The sequence below is a fragment of the Amblyraja radiata genome, chromosome 37 (genome assembly GCF_010909765.2).
Source record: "Amblyraja radiata isolate CabotCenter1 chromosome 37, sAmbRad1.1.pri, whole genome shotgun sequence".
Classification (NCBI taxonomy): Eukaryota; Metazoa; Chordata; class Chondrichthyes; order Rajiformes; family Rajidae; genus Amblyraja; species Amblyraja radiata.
This window is the reverse complement of record NC_045992.1, coordinates 3,209,169-3,225,864: the sequence shown is the minus strand read 5'-3', so window position 1 is coordinate 3,225,864 and position 16,696 is coordinate 3,209,169. Positions and strand designations below refer to the sequence as shown.

Below are 16,696 nucleotides of genomic sequence, written 5' to 3'. Positions count from 1 at the left end.
TTGTTTTGATGTTAACAATCAATGGAACTAATTTACCCAAGAATTCTTCCACTGCAAACCTGTAGCGTATCACAATATCAACCTTCTCCAAGAGAAGGGTTGATGAGAAACACAAGTGAGATAAAGTTGTATCCATTTAATTATATCAACTTACAATTAATGAAGACCTGTAAATTGATGCAAATCAACAGCACTGCCTCAAATGTCCCTGAACTCAACAAATTATTATATTTTAAGACAGCAAAGCACCACTGCAATAAAGGTACATGGCACATGGCAACAGGCCTGTGTGGTACTTAACATGGATGGATTCAGGTAGAATCTCAGGCTGATGATTTATCACTGCCTGACCCTTGAGGTACATTCTGATCCTTAATTCAGTCTTAAGCAGACTCATCTAGCCAAGCTTCCAAATTTTGGAGAAGTTCACCTTTGTGCATCGTCATCTCTCAAAATCCGGCGACAAAAACCTCCTACTGCTAACAAGAACACAGAAGCAGCAGCAGGGGGAAAATGAGCAAATTCACCATAGAGCAAACAACAGTGAAAAACACCACAGGTACAAGATGGGTCCGACACAGTACTGGACAAATAGCCAAACTAGAACCAAAGAGGTTGAAAATACATAAAGGTAGACCAAAGGTAAATGTTGGAGAAACTCAGCTGGTGAGGCGGCATCTATGGATCGAAGGAAATAGGCAATGTTTCGGGCCGAAACCCTTCTGCCTCACCCGCTGAGTTTCTCCAGCATTTTTGTCTACCTTAGATTTTCCAGCATCTGCAGTTCCTCTTGAAAATACATATAAGTTGGGGCTATAAATTGGTTAAATATGTATGGAGTTGACATTAATTTTAGAATGGGCGTCCAAATGTGGATCAGAACATGCCATAACCAAACTGAAACTTTGATTTTTGCAACCTTTTTGTTTAAATATTTCACCCATATGGAACACACTCACTACATGTAATCTTAATCAAACTATCATTCAAAGAACTTGATTTTATTTGCTGTTTAAATTATATTTTATTTACCTTTTAAAAAGTAATAAATTTCCAAATGAAGAGATCTAATTTAGCTGCATTTAGTTGTAGGACCAAGGAGCATACGTTCTCCAGCAATGTGGTCAACTTTCCTCCAACAACAAAAAACTTACATTTTATGGGTAGGCCACTACTGCACAGTAATTTAAAAAAAAAATACTAAACATGAAATCAAAAGTTACTTGTAATGTGAAGCTGAAATCAAAAGCATAATGGCATAGAAAACCATAGCTCTGTAAATTGCTTTCTCTCAAGTGCTTTGGCAATTTCCTCTTAAAACTGCTGATTGCCCATTTCCTTACCCCTTACCCCTTCCCTCCTCAACTGCATGTCCTGACCACATAACCCCTTGCGCATCCTCAACAATTTTAAATTTAGTTTACATTTGTCCTGCTCCTTGAAGCATTAATTAATATGAATAGCTCCCTGTTAGTTGTTTTCCAAAATAATCAATTTTATCCAACTCCATCAAATTTCTGGTACCAAGGGAAATCTAATTTTTAAGTCTAACCTTGTGGCTGAAATTCCACATTTCTGGAGTTTTCCCCCAGTTTATCTTTTCTATACTCTCTCTGGAACTTTTACAGCCCTCCAAAGTGTGATGGCATAAACTGGTTGCAAGGTAACCCGTCTTTTTATAACTGGTGGTTTCAACATAACCACATTTCTGCTTATCATGCCTTTTGTAACAAATTTGCCACATTGTAACAAAATTGCATATTTTTTACTGAATCACTTGTCTCATAAGTTTAACCTAAAGATTCATGACTTTCAGCATGTTACATTTCCAAACCAGGAGGATCCAACTTTTAATTTTCCCCTTATCAAATGATCATAACATTCAATTCCATCTACTGAACAAGCCTGCTGACACCTCCTCCTCCTCAATCCTACTGCCAGACCAAGTATGAATGCCACAACATTCATGACACTGCTTGAACACGTGAGAAATAATTGTGGTAAGCTTCCAGCAAATTATAATGTTACTTAAATATACACACCTCTTTGTTTGAACATTGAAACAAATACATAGTATGAGCTGTTATATATTTTATCAGTATATTGAACCAATTTATGTACTTAAACACTTGAAATGACACAAAAACAAATATCAGATGTGGCAAGTTAAAATAAATAGGCTTGCCTATCTTAAATGTATTGTTTAAAGTTAAAAGAATACATATTTATCAGCAGAGAAAGTAAACAATAAACTGAAAAGCAAATATTGCAATTACTGGAAAAGTGAAAGCAAAAGAAATACTAAGCAAAGATAAGGGCCTGTCCCACTTGGGCGTTATTTGCGCATCATTTACGCGACATAATTTACGTGTCACCACGCACGACACGTGCGACCGGTGGGGGGGGGGGGGTTCTCCCAAATCAGCAGATCACAGTGCTGGAAATCTGTGAGAAACCTAGGCTCGGAGTCACAGCCAAAGAGAAGCATCATAATTCAGAATTATTTCAGGAGACACAGCAAGTTTCTTAAAGGAAGGTGGGATTATTGATAGTTTATTGCCGAATGACTCATAAGGAATTATTTCACAATCTAATTCTATTTATTTCCTGATGCGTGTCCCGAACTTTTCTATTTTGAAGAGATTCAGTATCTGCACCTTGTTTAGTTTGGTTTAATTTAGTTTAGGCTATTATTGTCACATGTACCGAGGTATAGTGAAAAGAGTTTGCAATGGATTGAACTTGATTTATGGTCTCCTCAAGTAATGGATTAGATGAGAAAGAACAGGGCCCGAGGTGGCATATCCTGAAGGTTGTGAATCAATTCCTGACTCCACACACTATTTTTATCATCGACGTCAGAAATAGGGAGTTTGGTGGGGAACATTCAATATGTTTGGATGAGGGGAACACCAAAAACACGCACACTTGATAGGTGGAGCAGCCCATTTGATTGCCGCCCCCCCCCCCCCCCCATACGTCATCTAATATATCCATTTTCTCCTCCATGGATCCACAGTTGGTGCAGTATGAATTATCTACAAAATGCATTGCATTTGCCCACCTGGGCTAACATAACAATACCTTGCAAATCCACTTGTCTTACTATCAAGAGCAAATGTCTTTCAGGTACCTGTACTTGGCAAACTATCATTTGCAGGTCTTGCTCCAAGTTACACATCGTCCTGCTTTTAAAATCAATTACTGTTCCTTCATTGTAGACACAATGAACTGCACATGATGAGATCTTTGCCTAGAACACAAAGTGCAGGAATAACTAAGAGGGTCAGGCAGCAAGTCTGGAGGACATTAATAGGCGACTTTTCTTCAGGTTGAAGAACACGTCACTTATCCATGTCGTCCAAAGACCCGTTGAGTTACTCCAGCTCTTTATGTTCTAGGCCCTATCCCTTCATTATTGCTGGGTCTGAATCCTGAAATGGCCTGCCCAAAACATTGCGGGGGTACTTTCATCAGAAGGACTGCATCAATATCAGGAGCGGTTGGACACTGGGGAACAAGGGTTATATTTTATTTCCCTGACCACTGACAACAATTTTCCAGTCTATCACAGCAGCTTAGTACCACTGCAATGGGAGCCACAGCAAGCAATCTAATTGTTATGAAAAATGCCAGTGGCATTCTGAATATCAGAATGAGGTGCCCACATCAGTCTGGAAAAATCTTACAAGCAAATATGGAGACTACATTGCAATGACCTGCATGCTGCACAGCCTGGCAATACAAAAGCAGCAAACCAGTACCATAACCTAAGAGGCACAAAAGCCTGGAATAACTCAGCCAGTCAGACAGCTCCCCTGGAGAGAAGGAATAGGTGACATTTTGAGCCAATTTCAATGGAACCCAGGGGTAGAATAAGAACTTCAATACTGCCTAACCAATGCTATACAATGTGGAGGGATGGGACATTGGAGTAGGGCCTGTCGCACGAAGGAACGGATGAAAGAGAGGGGTCAGAGAAGGGATTTCCAAGATTAAGAAGAAGTTAGAGATCCTAGAGAATATATACATTAGAAATCCAAGGAGTTATGGGAGGTCCCTTAATCTAAGAGACTACTGGGACCCAAGAAACCAGAGAGAGATGGTCTGAGTATCAAGAACCAAAAAGTTGCACAGCACTTACTCAATCTAAGCCATTCTCTCATTCCTGACCCACCTACCCGCCTTGTAATTGTGGGCGTGAAGACATGACCCCTATTCTAGATCCCTCTTTAGTAATCTACCAGAATGAGCAGATTGGATATACTATTCGAGTAAAAACTGGAAATTTAATGGAAGAACATTATAAACCCTCTCATGATTATCCCAGACACCCCCTTAGACCAAAGAGGATTATAAATCAAGGAGCTTGTTTCAACTGCACCCAATCAGGTCACTGGAGTAGGGAGTGTTCAGCGAGAAAGCAGAACATAGCTGGATTGAAGAAAAATCAAGGGGCAATAAAGAAAGTAAGAAAAGGAACACAGTAGCTAGTGTGGGAAAATATAACAACTGAGGAATGGAAGAGGCACTAGGGAGAGAAGAAACAAACTTACTGCACGGGAAGAATGGGAGTGGGGAAGTAAAATGGATGAAGGGGAGCCAGTGGATGTAGTGTATCTGGACTTTCAGAAAGCCTTTGATAAGGTCCCACACAGATTGGAGACTAAAATTAGAGCACATGATATTGGGGGTAGGGCGTAGACGTGGATAGAAAATTGGTTGGCAGACAGGAAGCAAAGAGTAGGAGTAAACGGGTCCTTTCGACGGGTATTAGGAGCAACACTAGCAAGTTTGCGGATGACACACAGCTGGATGGCAGTGTGAACTGTGAAGAGGATGTTAGGAGGTTGCAGGGTGACCTGGACAGGTTGAGTGAGTGGACAGATGCGTGGCAGATGCAGTATAATATAGATAAATGTGAGGTTATCCACTTTGGTGGCAAAAACAAGAGGGCAGATTATTATCTCAATAGGGTTAGGTTAGGTAAGGGGGAGGTACAGCTAGACCTGGGTTTCCTTGTACACTGGTCACTGAAAGTTGGCGTGCAGGTACAGCAGGCAGTGAAGAAAGCTAATGGAATGTTGGCCTTTATAACAAGAGTATTCCAGTATAGGAGAGGTTCTTCTGTAGTTGTATAGGTCTCTGGTAAGACCACATCTGGAGTATAACGTACAGTTTTGGCCTATTTTGTGGAAAGACATCCTTGTGATTGAGGCAGTGCAGCGTAGTTTCACAAGATTGATCCCTGGGGTGGCGGGTCTGTCATACGAGGAAAGATTGAAAAGACTAGGCTTGTATTCACTGGAGTTTAGAAGGATGAGGGGCGTTCTTATAGAGACTTATAAAAGGACTGAACAAGCTAGGTGCAGGAAAAATGTTCCCAATGTTGGGCGAGTCCAGAACCAGGTTCCACAGTCTTAGCATAAAGGGGAGGCCATTTAAGACTGAGGTGAGAGTAAACTTTTTCATCCAGACTTGTAAATTTGTGGAATTCCCTGCCCCTGAGGGCAGTGGAGGCCAAATCACTGGATGGATTTAAGAGAGTCGGATAGAGCTCTGGGGGCTAGTGGAATCAAGGGATATTGGGAGAAGGCAGGCATGGGTTATTGATTGGGAACGATCAGCCATGATCGCAATGAATGGCGGTGCTGGCACGAAGGGCCGAATGGCCTCCTCCTGCATCTATTTTCTATGTATCTATGTAGCCAGTGTTTGGCATGGCAGATCTATGCGTTTTTTGTCCCTGATTCCTCTATAAATAGGAGCAGGAATGTTGTGTTCAGCAGCGTTCTCCATTAGTCCAACCCCTTGACCTCGTGCCCTCAGACCCCACCTCCCATCGCTCGCGTCCACACGGCTCCATGTGTGAGTGTGGGAAGCCTCCATCCTCCACACACCCCCCCCCCCCCCTCCTTCACGTTTACTGGCCCGCCAGCCCCTACCGTGGTGAGTTGCTGACCTCCACCACAGACTACAATTGCAAAGAAATACACATACTGCATGCCCACAGTGTTCGCTTTTGGTTCAGAAACGGTCACGTAATTCCCCAGCTCTGAGCTTCGCTGTTCACCAATGTGACTGAAGACCTCCGGGCTCAAAGCGAAATCGCGGGCTCCAGTTGCACCACCGTTGTGTTAATCATTGTTAATTCACCAGTAAATTCCTAGCACTTAGTAAGCGAATATGGCTCCGTATATCTCAGTGTCGACGTGTCACTATTACGATGCAAATGATGGACCGTTTATATTCAGCATGCCCATCTGCCCTGGACTTCAGTCCATACAGAGGTCCTTACCAGAAATACATCTTACAGGTAAGTTGTTTCATTCACAATGGACTATTACATTGTCTTTGTTGGGCGCTGATTGCTAATATGTGATATTGCTCTGCTTCCTCAGATCGTCACTTTCATCTGGCCTTCTAGAACATGAGTCTTCCTAGACTTTGGGGATGTTGGATTGTGTTGGTCCTGTTACCCGGTACCGCGACTCTAGGCTGTGACGATCTTAATGAGCTTATTTATTTTATTATGGAAGATCTGTTTTCAATGGTGACTTCAAAGTGACCTTGACCCATTCCTTTTTCAGATTTATGTGGGTTACCCCAGAGATCAATGTCTGGGCCTCAAATACTTACAGCTAATATTGACAACCTTGATGAAGGAGGGGATCAAGGGTGTTGTAGTCAGGATATAAGGCAGAAAGGAAAGCAAGTTGTGAGAGGTCTGAAGAAGGTTCTCGACCCAAAACATCACCTATTCCTTTTCTCCAGGGATGCTGCCTGACTTGCTGGGTTACTCCAAATTTTTGTGTCTATCTTGGGTGTAATCCTACATCTGCAGTGCTTTCCTACACTTTATTAGGAGTGTACCTGAATGAAGGGATATTGATAGGCTACCTGTGACATGAACTGGACAAATAACGTTAAATGTAGGCAGTGTGAGGTTATCTGCTCTGATATGAAGAAGAGAAGTGCAAATGACTGGCCTGAGTCCTACTAGAGACAGCTGGTACTTTCAGCACCACAGTGCCAGTCCCAAGGTTGCACTTTCCTACTGTGGCCACTTGACTCCAAATGACATTGGGGCCCCCTCATGTCCAGGGTATCCCATGACGTGGAGTGGTTTGCAACAGTTCACAGCCAAACAAACTTGAGGCACCGTCCCCAATGACTGAACCCCATGAAATGGCCTGAACTCTCCCGGCTGACTTAGACCGAGTCATATGGCATTGAAATGTCCAAACAGCAGCATCTTTTCTCACATTCAGCTGTGATGCCAATATACATCTATAATTACTAAGACTTCCATCTTGACCACTTCCGGTCTGCGTTGTAAGTAAATTTGCACGAAAACGCTACCCTATATCGCTGGATTTTCCCGCCAACTCCTCTGCTCCAAGCCACCAAGTTTTGTTCCGATCGGTGACATAATAAAAAAGTTATGAAGTGTTTCAGCTCGACGACCTCTACACAGCTGAGAAGGTTTGCAATGAAGCAAGACTCCAGCTGCAGAGAAAGTGGATATGATCAGAGAGTAGGGGCTGGACAGTAAATGCTGGAGTAACTCAGCGGGACAGGCAGCATCTCGGGAGAGAAGGAATTGGTGAAGTTTCGGGTCCAGACCTTTCTTCAGACTAAGAGTTAGGGAATAACGAAACTGATATGGAAGTGCAGATGCTGACCAAGGAAGTTTAGAATGGTTGGCTGAGGGAAAGGTGACAGCGAGGCATACAATCAGTAAAATTAATTAGGACAGTGAAACTAGTCGGAGAACGAGGGCGGGACAGGATTGTCGCAGTGTAACCGCGAGCCGTGTGGAGGAGGCGTAGACAGAAGGAAAACTATTAAAATCTGGCGCACTGGCACAGATAAAGTAAATGATCAATGTAGCGAGTGGGCGGGCGAGCCTCGCTGAAGGAGTGGGTTGATGGAATAGACGCCAGTCTGCTCCACTTCACACTTGCCGACTGAACTGAAGGTTCAGCAGAGTGGTCACCCAAACTGCGTCTCGCTTCTCTACTGTAGCGGAGAACACGCGGTGTGTAGGATACACGGTTAATAAACCGCATTCAGAGCTGTACCGCTTCACGTGGGATGAGGGGAAGGGATGGAGTAAAAGGGCGGGTGCGTTCAAATAGTCAGTTGTAATCCAAAAGGTTGCTCGATAATAAACAATGTTGTTAGAGATAATGTTGCTGTGTGTGTGTGAATTGTGTGCTGGAGCCGGACTTGACCGCTTCCCCTGTTGTAGAGACGCGAGATGCCCATGCAGTGCGCAGCTGAAAGGAAATCATTCAAAGCCAATCCACTGGACTTGTTCATAATCACGGCAATAGGACAGGTGAGTGTGCATTAATAAGCGTCATTTAATGTATCCGCGAATGTTCCCAGAGACAATGAATGTACGGGTCGCATGTAAATTTAATCAGGGGCGCGGTGTTTTAAGTATAATCACATTATTTTGCCAATTTTTTAATACATAACCACAACTACTGGGGTTTCAACGAACGCAGCAGTTCTTGGAAAAAACGATTTCATATCATTTGATTGATGGAGTTAGTCTGCTAAGGTAGAACATGACACACAATGCTGGAGTATCTCAGTGGGTCAGGCAGCATCTCTGGACAAAAGGTAGATGGAGTAGATGGCAATCAGATGTCCAGAGAGGACTATTCTCCAGAGATGCTTTCCGACCCAGCATCTGCAGTTCTTTCCTACACAAAGTAAACCGCGAGTTATGTAGGAAAGAACTGCAGATTCTGGTTTAAATCGAAGATAGATCACAAAATGCTGGAGTAACTCAGCGGGACAGGCAGCATCACTGGAGAGAAAAAATGGGTGACGTTTCGGGTCGATACCATTCTTCAGATAAAATCTGACCCGTCGGAAGAAGTACTGATCTAACCGAAGTGTTGACGCCGGAAAGGTGCCAACAGAAATGTTGATACAAGGTTCTCAAGACAACTTTTGCAAACATGCATAATCTATTGATTATTCTCTAACTTCAAGTAAACCTTGCTTTCCCTCTCTCTCCGTCCCTCTCCCTTCCTAGATCTCCGACCACTCTGACTGTTCCCAGATTAGATTTTATCACTGTATGCTTCGTTGTCACCTTCTCCTAGCTAATAATGATCTTTTCTACATTTTCCTTGAGCTTTATTCCCTTTGATGTCTCGTTTTCACCCCTTACTCTTCCTTATCTTTGTATCTCCCTCTCCCCCGAGTCTCATTCTGAAGAAGGGTCTCAACCCGAAAAAGTCACCCATCCCTTCCATCCGGAGATGCTGCCTGGCCCGCTGAGTTACTCCAACTTTCTATCTTGGATGTAAACCAGCACTTGTAGTTCCCACGTACACATCTGTATGCAGTTTCTTCTTCTTCTTCTTCTTATTGCGTATAGTGTGCACAGCCTAAAGTTGAAGGACAACTTGTTCTATTTGATCTTATTTGATTATACATGCCAGGTTGATTGCATTTGTTGAAACAGGGGGGACCACGTGAAAGTTGCAATCTCCCACCCCGCAGTTTCTTCCACACTGTATCACACTATGGCTCTCTGGCTCTATGACATCTATTGATCACTATTCAATTTGGAAATGAGTATGATACTGTCCCATCCCGGCCGTTCTCATGGGTCCATGGCCACACTGATGTTGTTCTGTGTTGTGTGCAGGACCGGGACACGTTCAATGTTTTCTACCAAGTGGTGAGTCAATTCAACAAGATCTACAACATGGTCACATGGTCCCAGGAACTAATGTGGTCACTCGGGTTGAAACTGGATAGGCACACCTCTACACTGGAAAACTGTGTGAGGAACTCAGGCTCCAAGATCCATCGACTGAAAAGGGCCAAGATTCACAATTACTTCAGGGGACTCGACAAGTTTCTTAAACGAAAGGTTATTATCTAACGATCCGTGGGCAATTATTTCACTCAATCTAAATCTATTCATTCTCTGATGCGTGATCCCGAACATTCCTCTTTTGCAGAGATTCAGCGCCTGCGCCTGGGTAGTATTCCTCGAAGAGATCACGACTGAGTACCGAATGATGTATCAACTTACGTCAATTATGCGGTGAAGGAGTCATTACGGGGGATAATGTGCGAGCATCTAAAACCCTTTTTTAGATGCTGTCTGGTGCATTCAGAGCCTTATTTAGGAGCATTTGTGCACCAAATTTATGACCAATATTTCAGAAATAAATTTGGTTGAGTCAAGAGTAATAAGTGGGTAGAATGGGATGATTGGGATCATTGTTGTATACATTTAAAAAAATCAATAATTGAAATTGTCCTTGTTTTAGTAATCAAGTTGTATTGTTGTAAAATGTTATGTATAATGGAGCATGCAAAAACTGCAAATAAAATACTGTAAGTTTTTGCAGTAAAGAAAACCTTTTGCACGAAAATTAACGAGTTATCTTAACACTTGCCCGCTGTCCCATTCACCTTCAGTCCCATCAACACCATTTAGTGAGCGGTAGAACTGCTGCCTTACAGCGCCAGAAACCCGGGTTCGAGCCTGGGTACGGGTGCAGTTTGTACGGAATTTATACGTTCCCACGTGACCCATGTGGGTTTTCTCCGGGTGCTCCGGTTTCCTCCCACACTCCAAAGACGTAGGATAATTGGCTTGGTATAATTGTAGATTGTCTCTACTGTAGGCCCGTACGAAGCTTTTCAAAACGGGAGGTGGCATGACAGGATTACAAAACATTTATGTGAAGTAGTGTGCGCACAGCGCACATCACGAGCGTGAAGCCCCTCGCGGCCGGGGTTTTAGATGATCTCGGTTGCACTCTGAGCCTTATTTTGGAGCATTTTTGCACCAAATGTATGACCAATATTTCAGAAATAATTTTGGTGGAGTCAAGATTAATAATTTTAAACAAGTAATTAATTAATAAACAAGTTTCACCGAGCATTTCTGTATTTTGATGGTTAAAAATCAGTATTTTGTTAGGGAAGATTCAAGAGTTTATTGTAGCAATGTTACAAAATCTTGAGATTTTAAAAATCAAGTCTTTAATTTATCCCATCAGATAAAGCATAAAAATAAGTTTAATTTGACACCTAATTCACTTTCATATCTTCAGTATTAAAAAAGTTATGGCCATTTTCATACTTGGAAATTGGCATCTTGTTCCCTATTGCTTTTTCATTGACTTAACACAAAAACTGTGATCGAGAACATTTAAAGGCTGATAACTTTCTTAAAATTTAAGAGAACTGAAATAAATTTTCAGTTATTATAGATTGAGGCATTCTGAGACAAATATGAAACAATCCTACTTAGACGACTTGAAATTAAAGCATATAATTAGTTAGTTACCTAATTGTAGCTAATTACAACATTCAATTACTAGATCTAAACATCTATCCATTTCTTAAGAATAGATTAACATTTTTAAATAGCCTAAGTGTCCAAATAACATTCACACAATAATTCAGAATATAACATAATTTTTCAATCTCATTGTCATGGGTTTATAGGCCAAATGGAAGGAATTTTATGTTTAATACCTGTAAATTAATGGCCATTTAAATCAGCTTGCGAGTAGGATTTACTGGAACGGGACCATTTAGAACGTTCAGATGCGGTGATTTTAGTCCCCAATATCTGCAGCAAATCCACTGCCGGTTGTTCGGGGGGAAAAAGCACCGTTTCGCAACTTAAAATGTAAATTAAATACATCTTAAGCAACACTTTTATACATTAAAAATAAACTACTTTCTTTTACCTGGTCCTGTATAAAATCCGTCCCAGTTGTCGGCATTGACGGCTTCAGAAGCTGCTTTTAAAATCATTCCAGCGATTAACTTGTCGGGTGCATTTAAAAAAACAAAAAAACACACAGAACGGCCGTAGGAACGATTCTTTAGCAAAATCTCGCACTCCAACAAATATAATTCAGGACCAGGTCGGGAAAAAACCCCGTTTTAACCCCGCCCCCCCTCAAACGCGCCAAAATCGCGCACACGGCCAGAGGCAGAATTACATCGCCGCTGAAGGTAAGTTTTGTAACATACCTATTTATTGTCATGTGTCCCAGATTGGACAATGAAATTCTTGCTTTGCTTCAGCAGAACAGAACATAGTAGGCATGACTACAGAACAGATCAGTGCGTCCATATACGATTGTATAAATATATACACACACACATGAATAAATAAACTGATAAAGTGCAAATAACAGATAATGGGTTATTAATGTTCAGAGTTTTCTCCGAGCCAAGTTTAATACCATGATGGCTGTGGGGAAGTAGCTATTCCTGAACCTTGTCGTTGCAGCCTTCAGGCTCCTGTACCTTCTTCCAGAAGGTAGCGGGAAGATGAGTGTGTGGCCAGGATGATGTGGGTCCTTGGTGACGCTGCCAGCCTTTTTGAGGCAGCGACTGCGATAGATCCCCTCGATGGAAGGGAGGTCAGAGCCGATGATGGACTGGGCAGTATTTACTACTTTTTGTAGTCTTTTCCTCACCAGGGCGCTCAAGTTGCCGAACCAAGCCACGATGCAACCGGTCAGCATGCTCTCTACTGTGCACCTGTAGAAGTTAGAGAGAGTCTTCCTTGACAAACCAACCCTACGTAATCTTCTCAGGAAGTAGAGGCGCTGATGTGCTTTCTTAATACCAGCATCAGTGTTCTCAGACCAGGAAAGATCTTCAGAGATGTGCACGCCCAGGAATTTGAAGCCCTTGACCCTTTCAACCATCGACCCGTTGATATAAACGGGACTGTGGGTCCCCATCCTACTCCTTCCAAAGTCCACAATCAGTTCCTTAGTTTTGCTGGTGTCGAGGGCCAGGTTATTGTGCTGGCACCATATGGACAGTCGCTCGATCTCACTTCTCTACTCTGACTCATCCATCAGTGATACGTCCCACAACAGTGGTGTCGTCAGCGAACTTGATGATGGAGTTCGCACTATGACTGGCTACGCAGTCATGAGTATAGAATGAGTACAGCAGGGGGCTGAGCATGCAGCCTTGAGGTGCTCCCGCGCTGATTGTTATCGAGGCTGACACATTTCCACCAATACGAACAGACTGTGGTCTGTGTATGAGGAAGTCGAGGATCGGTATTTCTCACTTAAATGCAATGGAGCGTACTACACAGAAACTGGATTTTTGAAAATCAGTGTTTTGTATGCAACTTCATGCATTCTCAAATATCATTATGGAATACTGAAAATCAGTACTACTGAATTGTGAAACCATTTTTAAAATGTGAATTTATAATTCTTGATTTTGATTCCATAACATAAAAATATATAATATACATAAATTTCGCAATTCATCTTATAGTTTACCAAACAATCAAACATGCTGGCATGATGCTGCATAATCATTCGGGTGCTCCTGGATGTGTATTGCCATTTACCCCTACTACTAATGCAAAGGCATTAGTTGGCTACATGCCATTCCTGGTTCCACGAATATAGCACCTCAGACCAGTTTATCTAGCATGGCAGTCCTCAGTTTGTTAATGCTGTCAAAGCATGTCTCGTTCCGCAGTACACTGATGTAGGTGGCCCTACTTCTACCTCTTCTTGCAGTGCCACGTTTGGTCTCCCGAAGTGTGACTTTATCTTTAATGGCAGTGTTCAGTTCGTTAACGCTGTCCAAGGACTGTGTCATTCCGCAGCTAGTGCACTGATGTTGGTAGCCCAACTTCTACCTCTTCTTGCAGTGCCCTGTTTGGGCTCCCAAAGTGTGAGGGGATTAGCAGACAGTTCAGGGTTCCTCTCACAGACTTTGACAACACTCTTGGCAGACCAGCCATTGCCATTTAGCCATAAATCACATTTTCCAGTTCCATTTTCCGAGAATGTAACTGTGCAAACCTAATCACCACTTTGTCCAAGTCATGGGCAAAGTCATAGTGAATGTACATTAAGGCAAGTGCAGACAGCCTGTCATTGCTCATGGAAGTCCTGGGTAGTGATGCAGGCGACGGACACTCGTGACACGCCTGCATATATTGCCATTTAGCCAGAATTCATGTTTTCCAGTTCAATTTTCCAAGAATGTAACTGCGCAAACCTAGTCATGACTTTGTCCAAGTTATCGGCAAAGTCATAGTGAATGTGGATTAAGGTGACTGCAGACAGGTGATTGCATGGAAGTCCTGGTCTTTGCTTCTACGTGTTTGTTAAGAGCATTGATTTGCTGTTAAAATGAATTCCATAATAACGTGTCAACGTTAACTGTGACAATCGAACACTGCAGTTTTAATGTTTCACGTGTACACAATTTAATAATCCATCTTTATGGATTAAATCAAATAATAACAATGGGAATTAAAACACACTTGATTGCATTCCATTATCAAACGTAGTCAATGTTCGCTCTGAAGACATTTCCAGCGCAGTAGGGTCGGGGGGGGAGGTGGGTGAATCAGAGCAGGATGGATAGATAGCGGGGGGTTGAGAAGGCAATCAATAGACCCTACAATAGACCCGGCCGAAGCGGCGCCTGGTGTCGGGCCACGGCCACTGTTCAGAGTCAGTCCTTCCCGTTTCCCGCCCGGCGATGGGAGAACTGTCTCCCCGGACTGCCCGCCGGCAGCGGACCCGCTCTATGGCCACCACGTTGACCGACGGCGAGGCTCCGACACCGCGGATGGAGGCGATGCACCATTCTGGGAGACACCGCAGCCACGGGACCGGAGAAGTGGGCACTCCTTTTTTCCCCCAAATCATCCCGCGGGTCGGATTGGATCATTCGCATTTAGTTGAACATCCCCGATAAAAAATCAAACAGCTTCCCCCTCCCGCAACGCAACACAATATTTCACGATCCCGACTCACCCAAACTAGGCCCGGGGCGTCAAGGCGATGCATTGAAAATGGTGGCGTCTAATCCCGCCCACTGCACGCGCGTGGAGAGACGGAGTCATTTTGCGTCGCTACCGCGTCACCAGCTTCCCCCAACTGTGCAAATCGCAAATATTTTTTTTCAAATCATCCCGCGGGCTGATTTTTGTTCTTCTTGGGATTTGTTTTTATTCCGGAAAAGGGGGGGGGGGGGGGGGGGGGGGGGGGGGGGATGTGCGCCCGCACACAACGCACCCCCCCCCCCTTCGGACGGCCATGTGAGGTGGTCACAGATATGGAAAGAGTATTAGCATAGTTTTAGAGAAGTTTAAGTTGGAAGACTACCATCTCCCGAAATAGATCTTGTGTCGGGAGCTTGCGGCAAAGCGGAAGGAAAATGCCTCCACACAAACATTTCAAAACAACCTGAAGAGACGTCTTTGTGGGCAAGGAGTAATCCCAAGATTACGATGCAAATGGCTCAGAACAAGGCTCACTGGCAGATCCTGACAAGATCAGTGTAATACAGTTTCAAATGAAAGCAACAAAGAGATCTCTAGGCTTTATGTGAAAGGCACCAAAGGTTCACACTGTCAAGCATCACACCCTTAGTACAGCTAACTCTAAATCAGGGTTCAAACTTCAAAATTACGTGAGGAACCACAGATGACATTTGTGACAACGCCAACAACCAGTTTAAGAATAAGGAAGCTCGAAGGTAGTCATTCCAGAGATGGCATAGAGGTTTTCTCTAATTCTGAGATCGTCCAATGTCATTTTATGTTTCACTGCTTAAGATATGATACAGCACACTAATCCACATTGCTCATACTGACCCAGACTATATTGAAACTCATGTTATCTTACAGTCTCATATAATTAACAAAACTGCTCAGCATAAAAATATCAGCAACACTAACATCACTGGGTCTCGGAAGGTTCAGTTACAACTTAATAGCTTATGTCAATAAGGAACCTGTAAGGTGCCTCATGACATGGGTTTTCCCCAATATAAGTGAATTCCTCAAGTTTGTGTGAAACTAATTAATACAGCATTATGTTTATCAACACGTCCATCAAGTTACCTGAAACTTCTTAATTGCAAATGCATTCAAGGAAATAGACTTTATTTACTTAGGATATCAACAGCAAGTCTTACCTTATGTACACTCTTTGGATTTTCAAGCCAGGCATAATACATTTCCTCAAGATAATTTGAATTACTTCCACTCAGGAAAGGTTCTGAAGTTCCAGGCATGCTGTAAAACCTATGCTGAAATACAGCTGCATTATTCTGAGCAAATCTTTTGATAATCTGCGGTTTAAATTTTGCAACTAAAGTCGTCAGTCGAATCATGATTAATTTCCACCTAAAATAAATCAAAAGGTTTATAATTATAAAATTAACTTGTCTCACTTATTCAATAACAAACTTACTTCTCCCCACCATGTTGTTTTCTATTCCATCCTCCTAATTAATGGTAATAAAGCCAGGAAAGGTCAGTGTAAGACATCTAATTTTTTCTTCCAGTTATGGTGTCACTCATACTTCTATGCACAGGAATGTGCACTGTTAGGGCATTCATAACAACAAGCTGAGATATGTAACCAATATGAATCTTCAATGCACAATATGAATTAACCATGAATTACAGTTTCCAGGGTGAAAATAGACCCAAACTTTTATTTCCCTGGAGCCTGCAATCAATTTGCCTATTAATTCCAGATTACATAGGGCCTATTCACTCATAACAAACTTAATCTGTATTTGGATATTGATTCACTTGTGAGAACATTACCCAGTTTAGCACATGTGCAGTGGTGCATAAGATCATTTCACATTTCGAATATGAACAGCATAATTTCAAAAA

General features: G+C 42.6%; 1 protein-coding gene across 2 annotated transcripts in view; it reads right to left on the bottom strand.

The window, feature by feature from the left end:
- ogdhl (oxoglutarate dehydrogenase L) overlaps positions 1–16,214 on the bottom strand; it is a 60,856-nt gene extending 44,642 nt beyond the window's left edge. Inside the window, exon 1 of one of the 2 annotated variants that reach the window (XM_033012854.1) lies at positions 15,985–16,214. In XM_033012854.1, the coding sequence (XP_032868745.1) occupies positions 15,985–16,182 (198 nt within the window). In that variant the 5' untranslated portion in view covers positions 16,183–16,214. The remainder of the gene's footprint in view (positions 1–15,984) is intronic. The other variant, XM_033012855.1, reaches the window with a different exon arrangement.
- Positions 16,215–16,696: the final 482 nt, after the last annotated feature.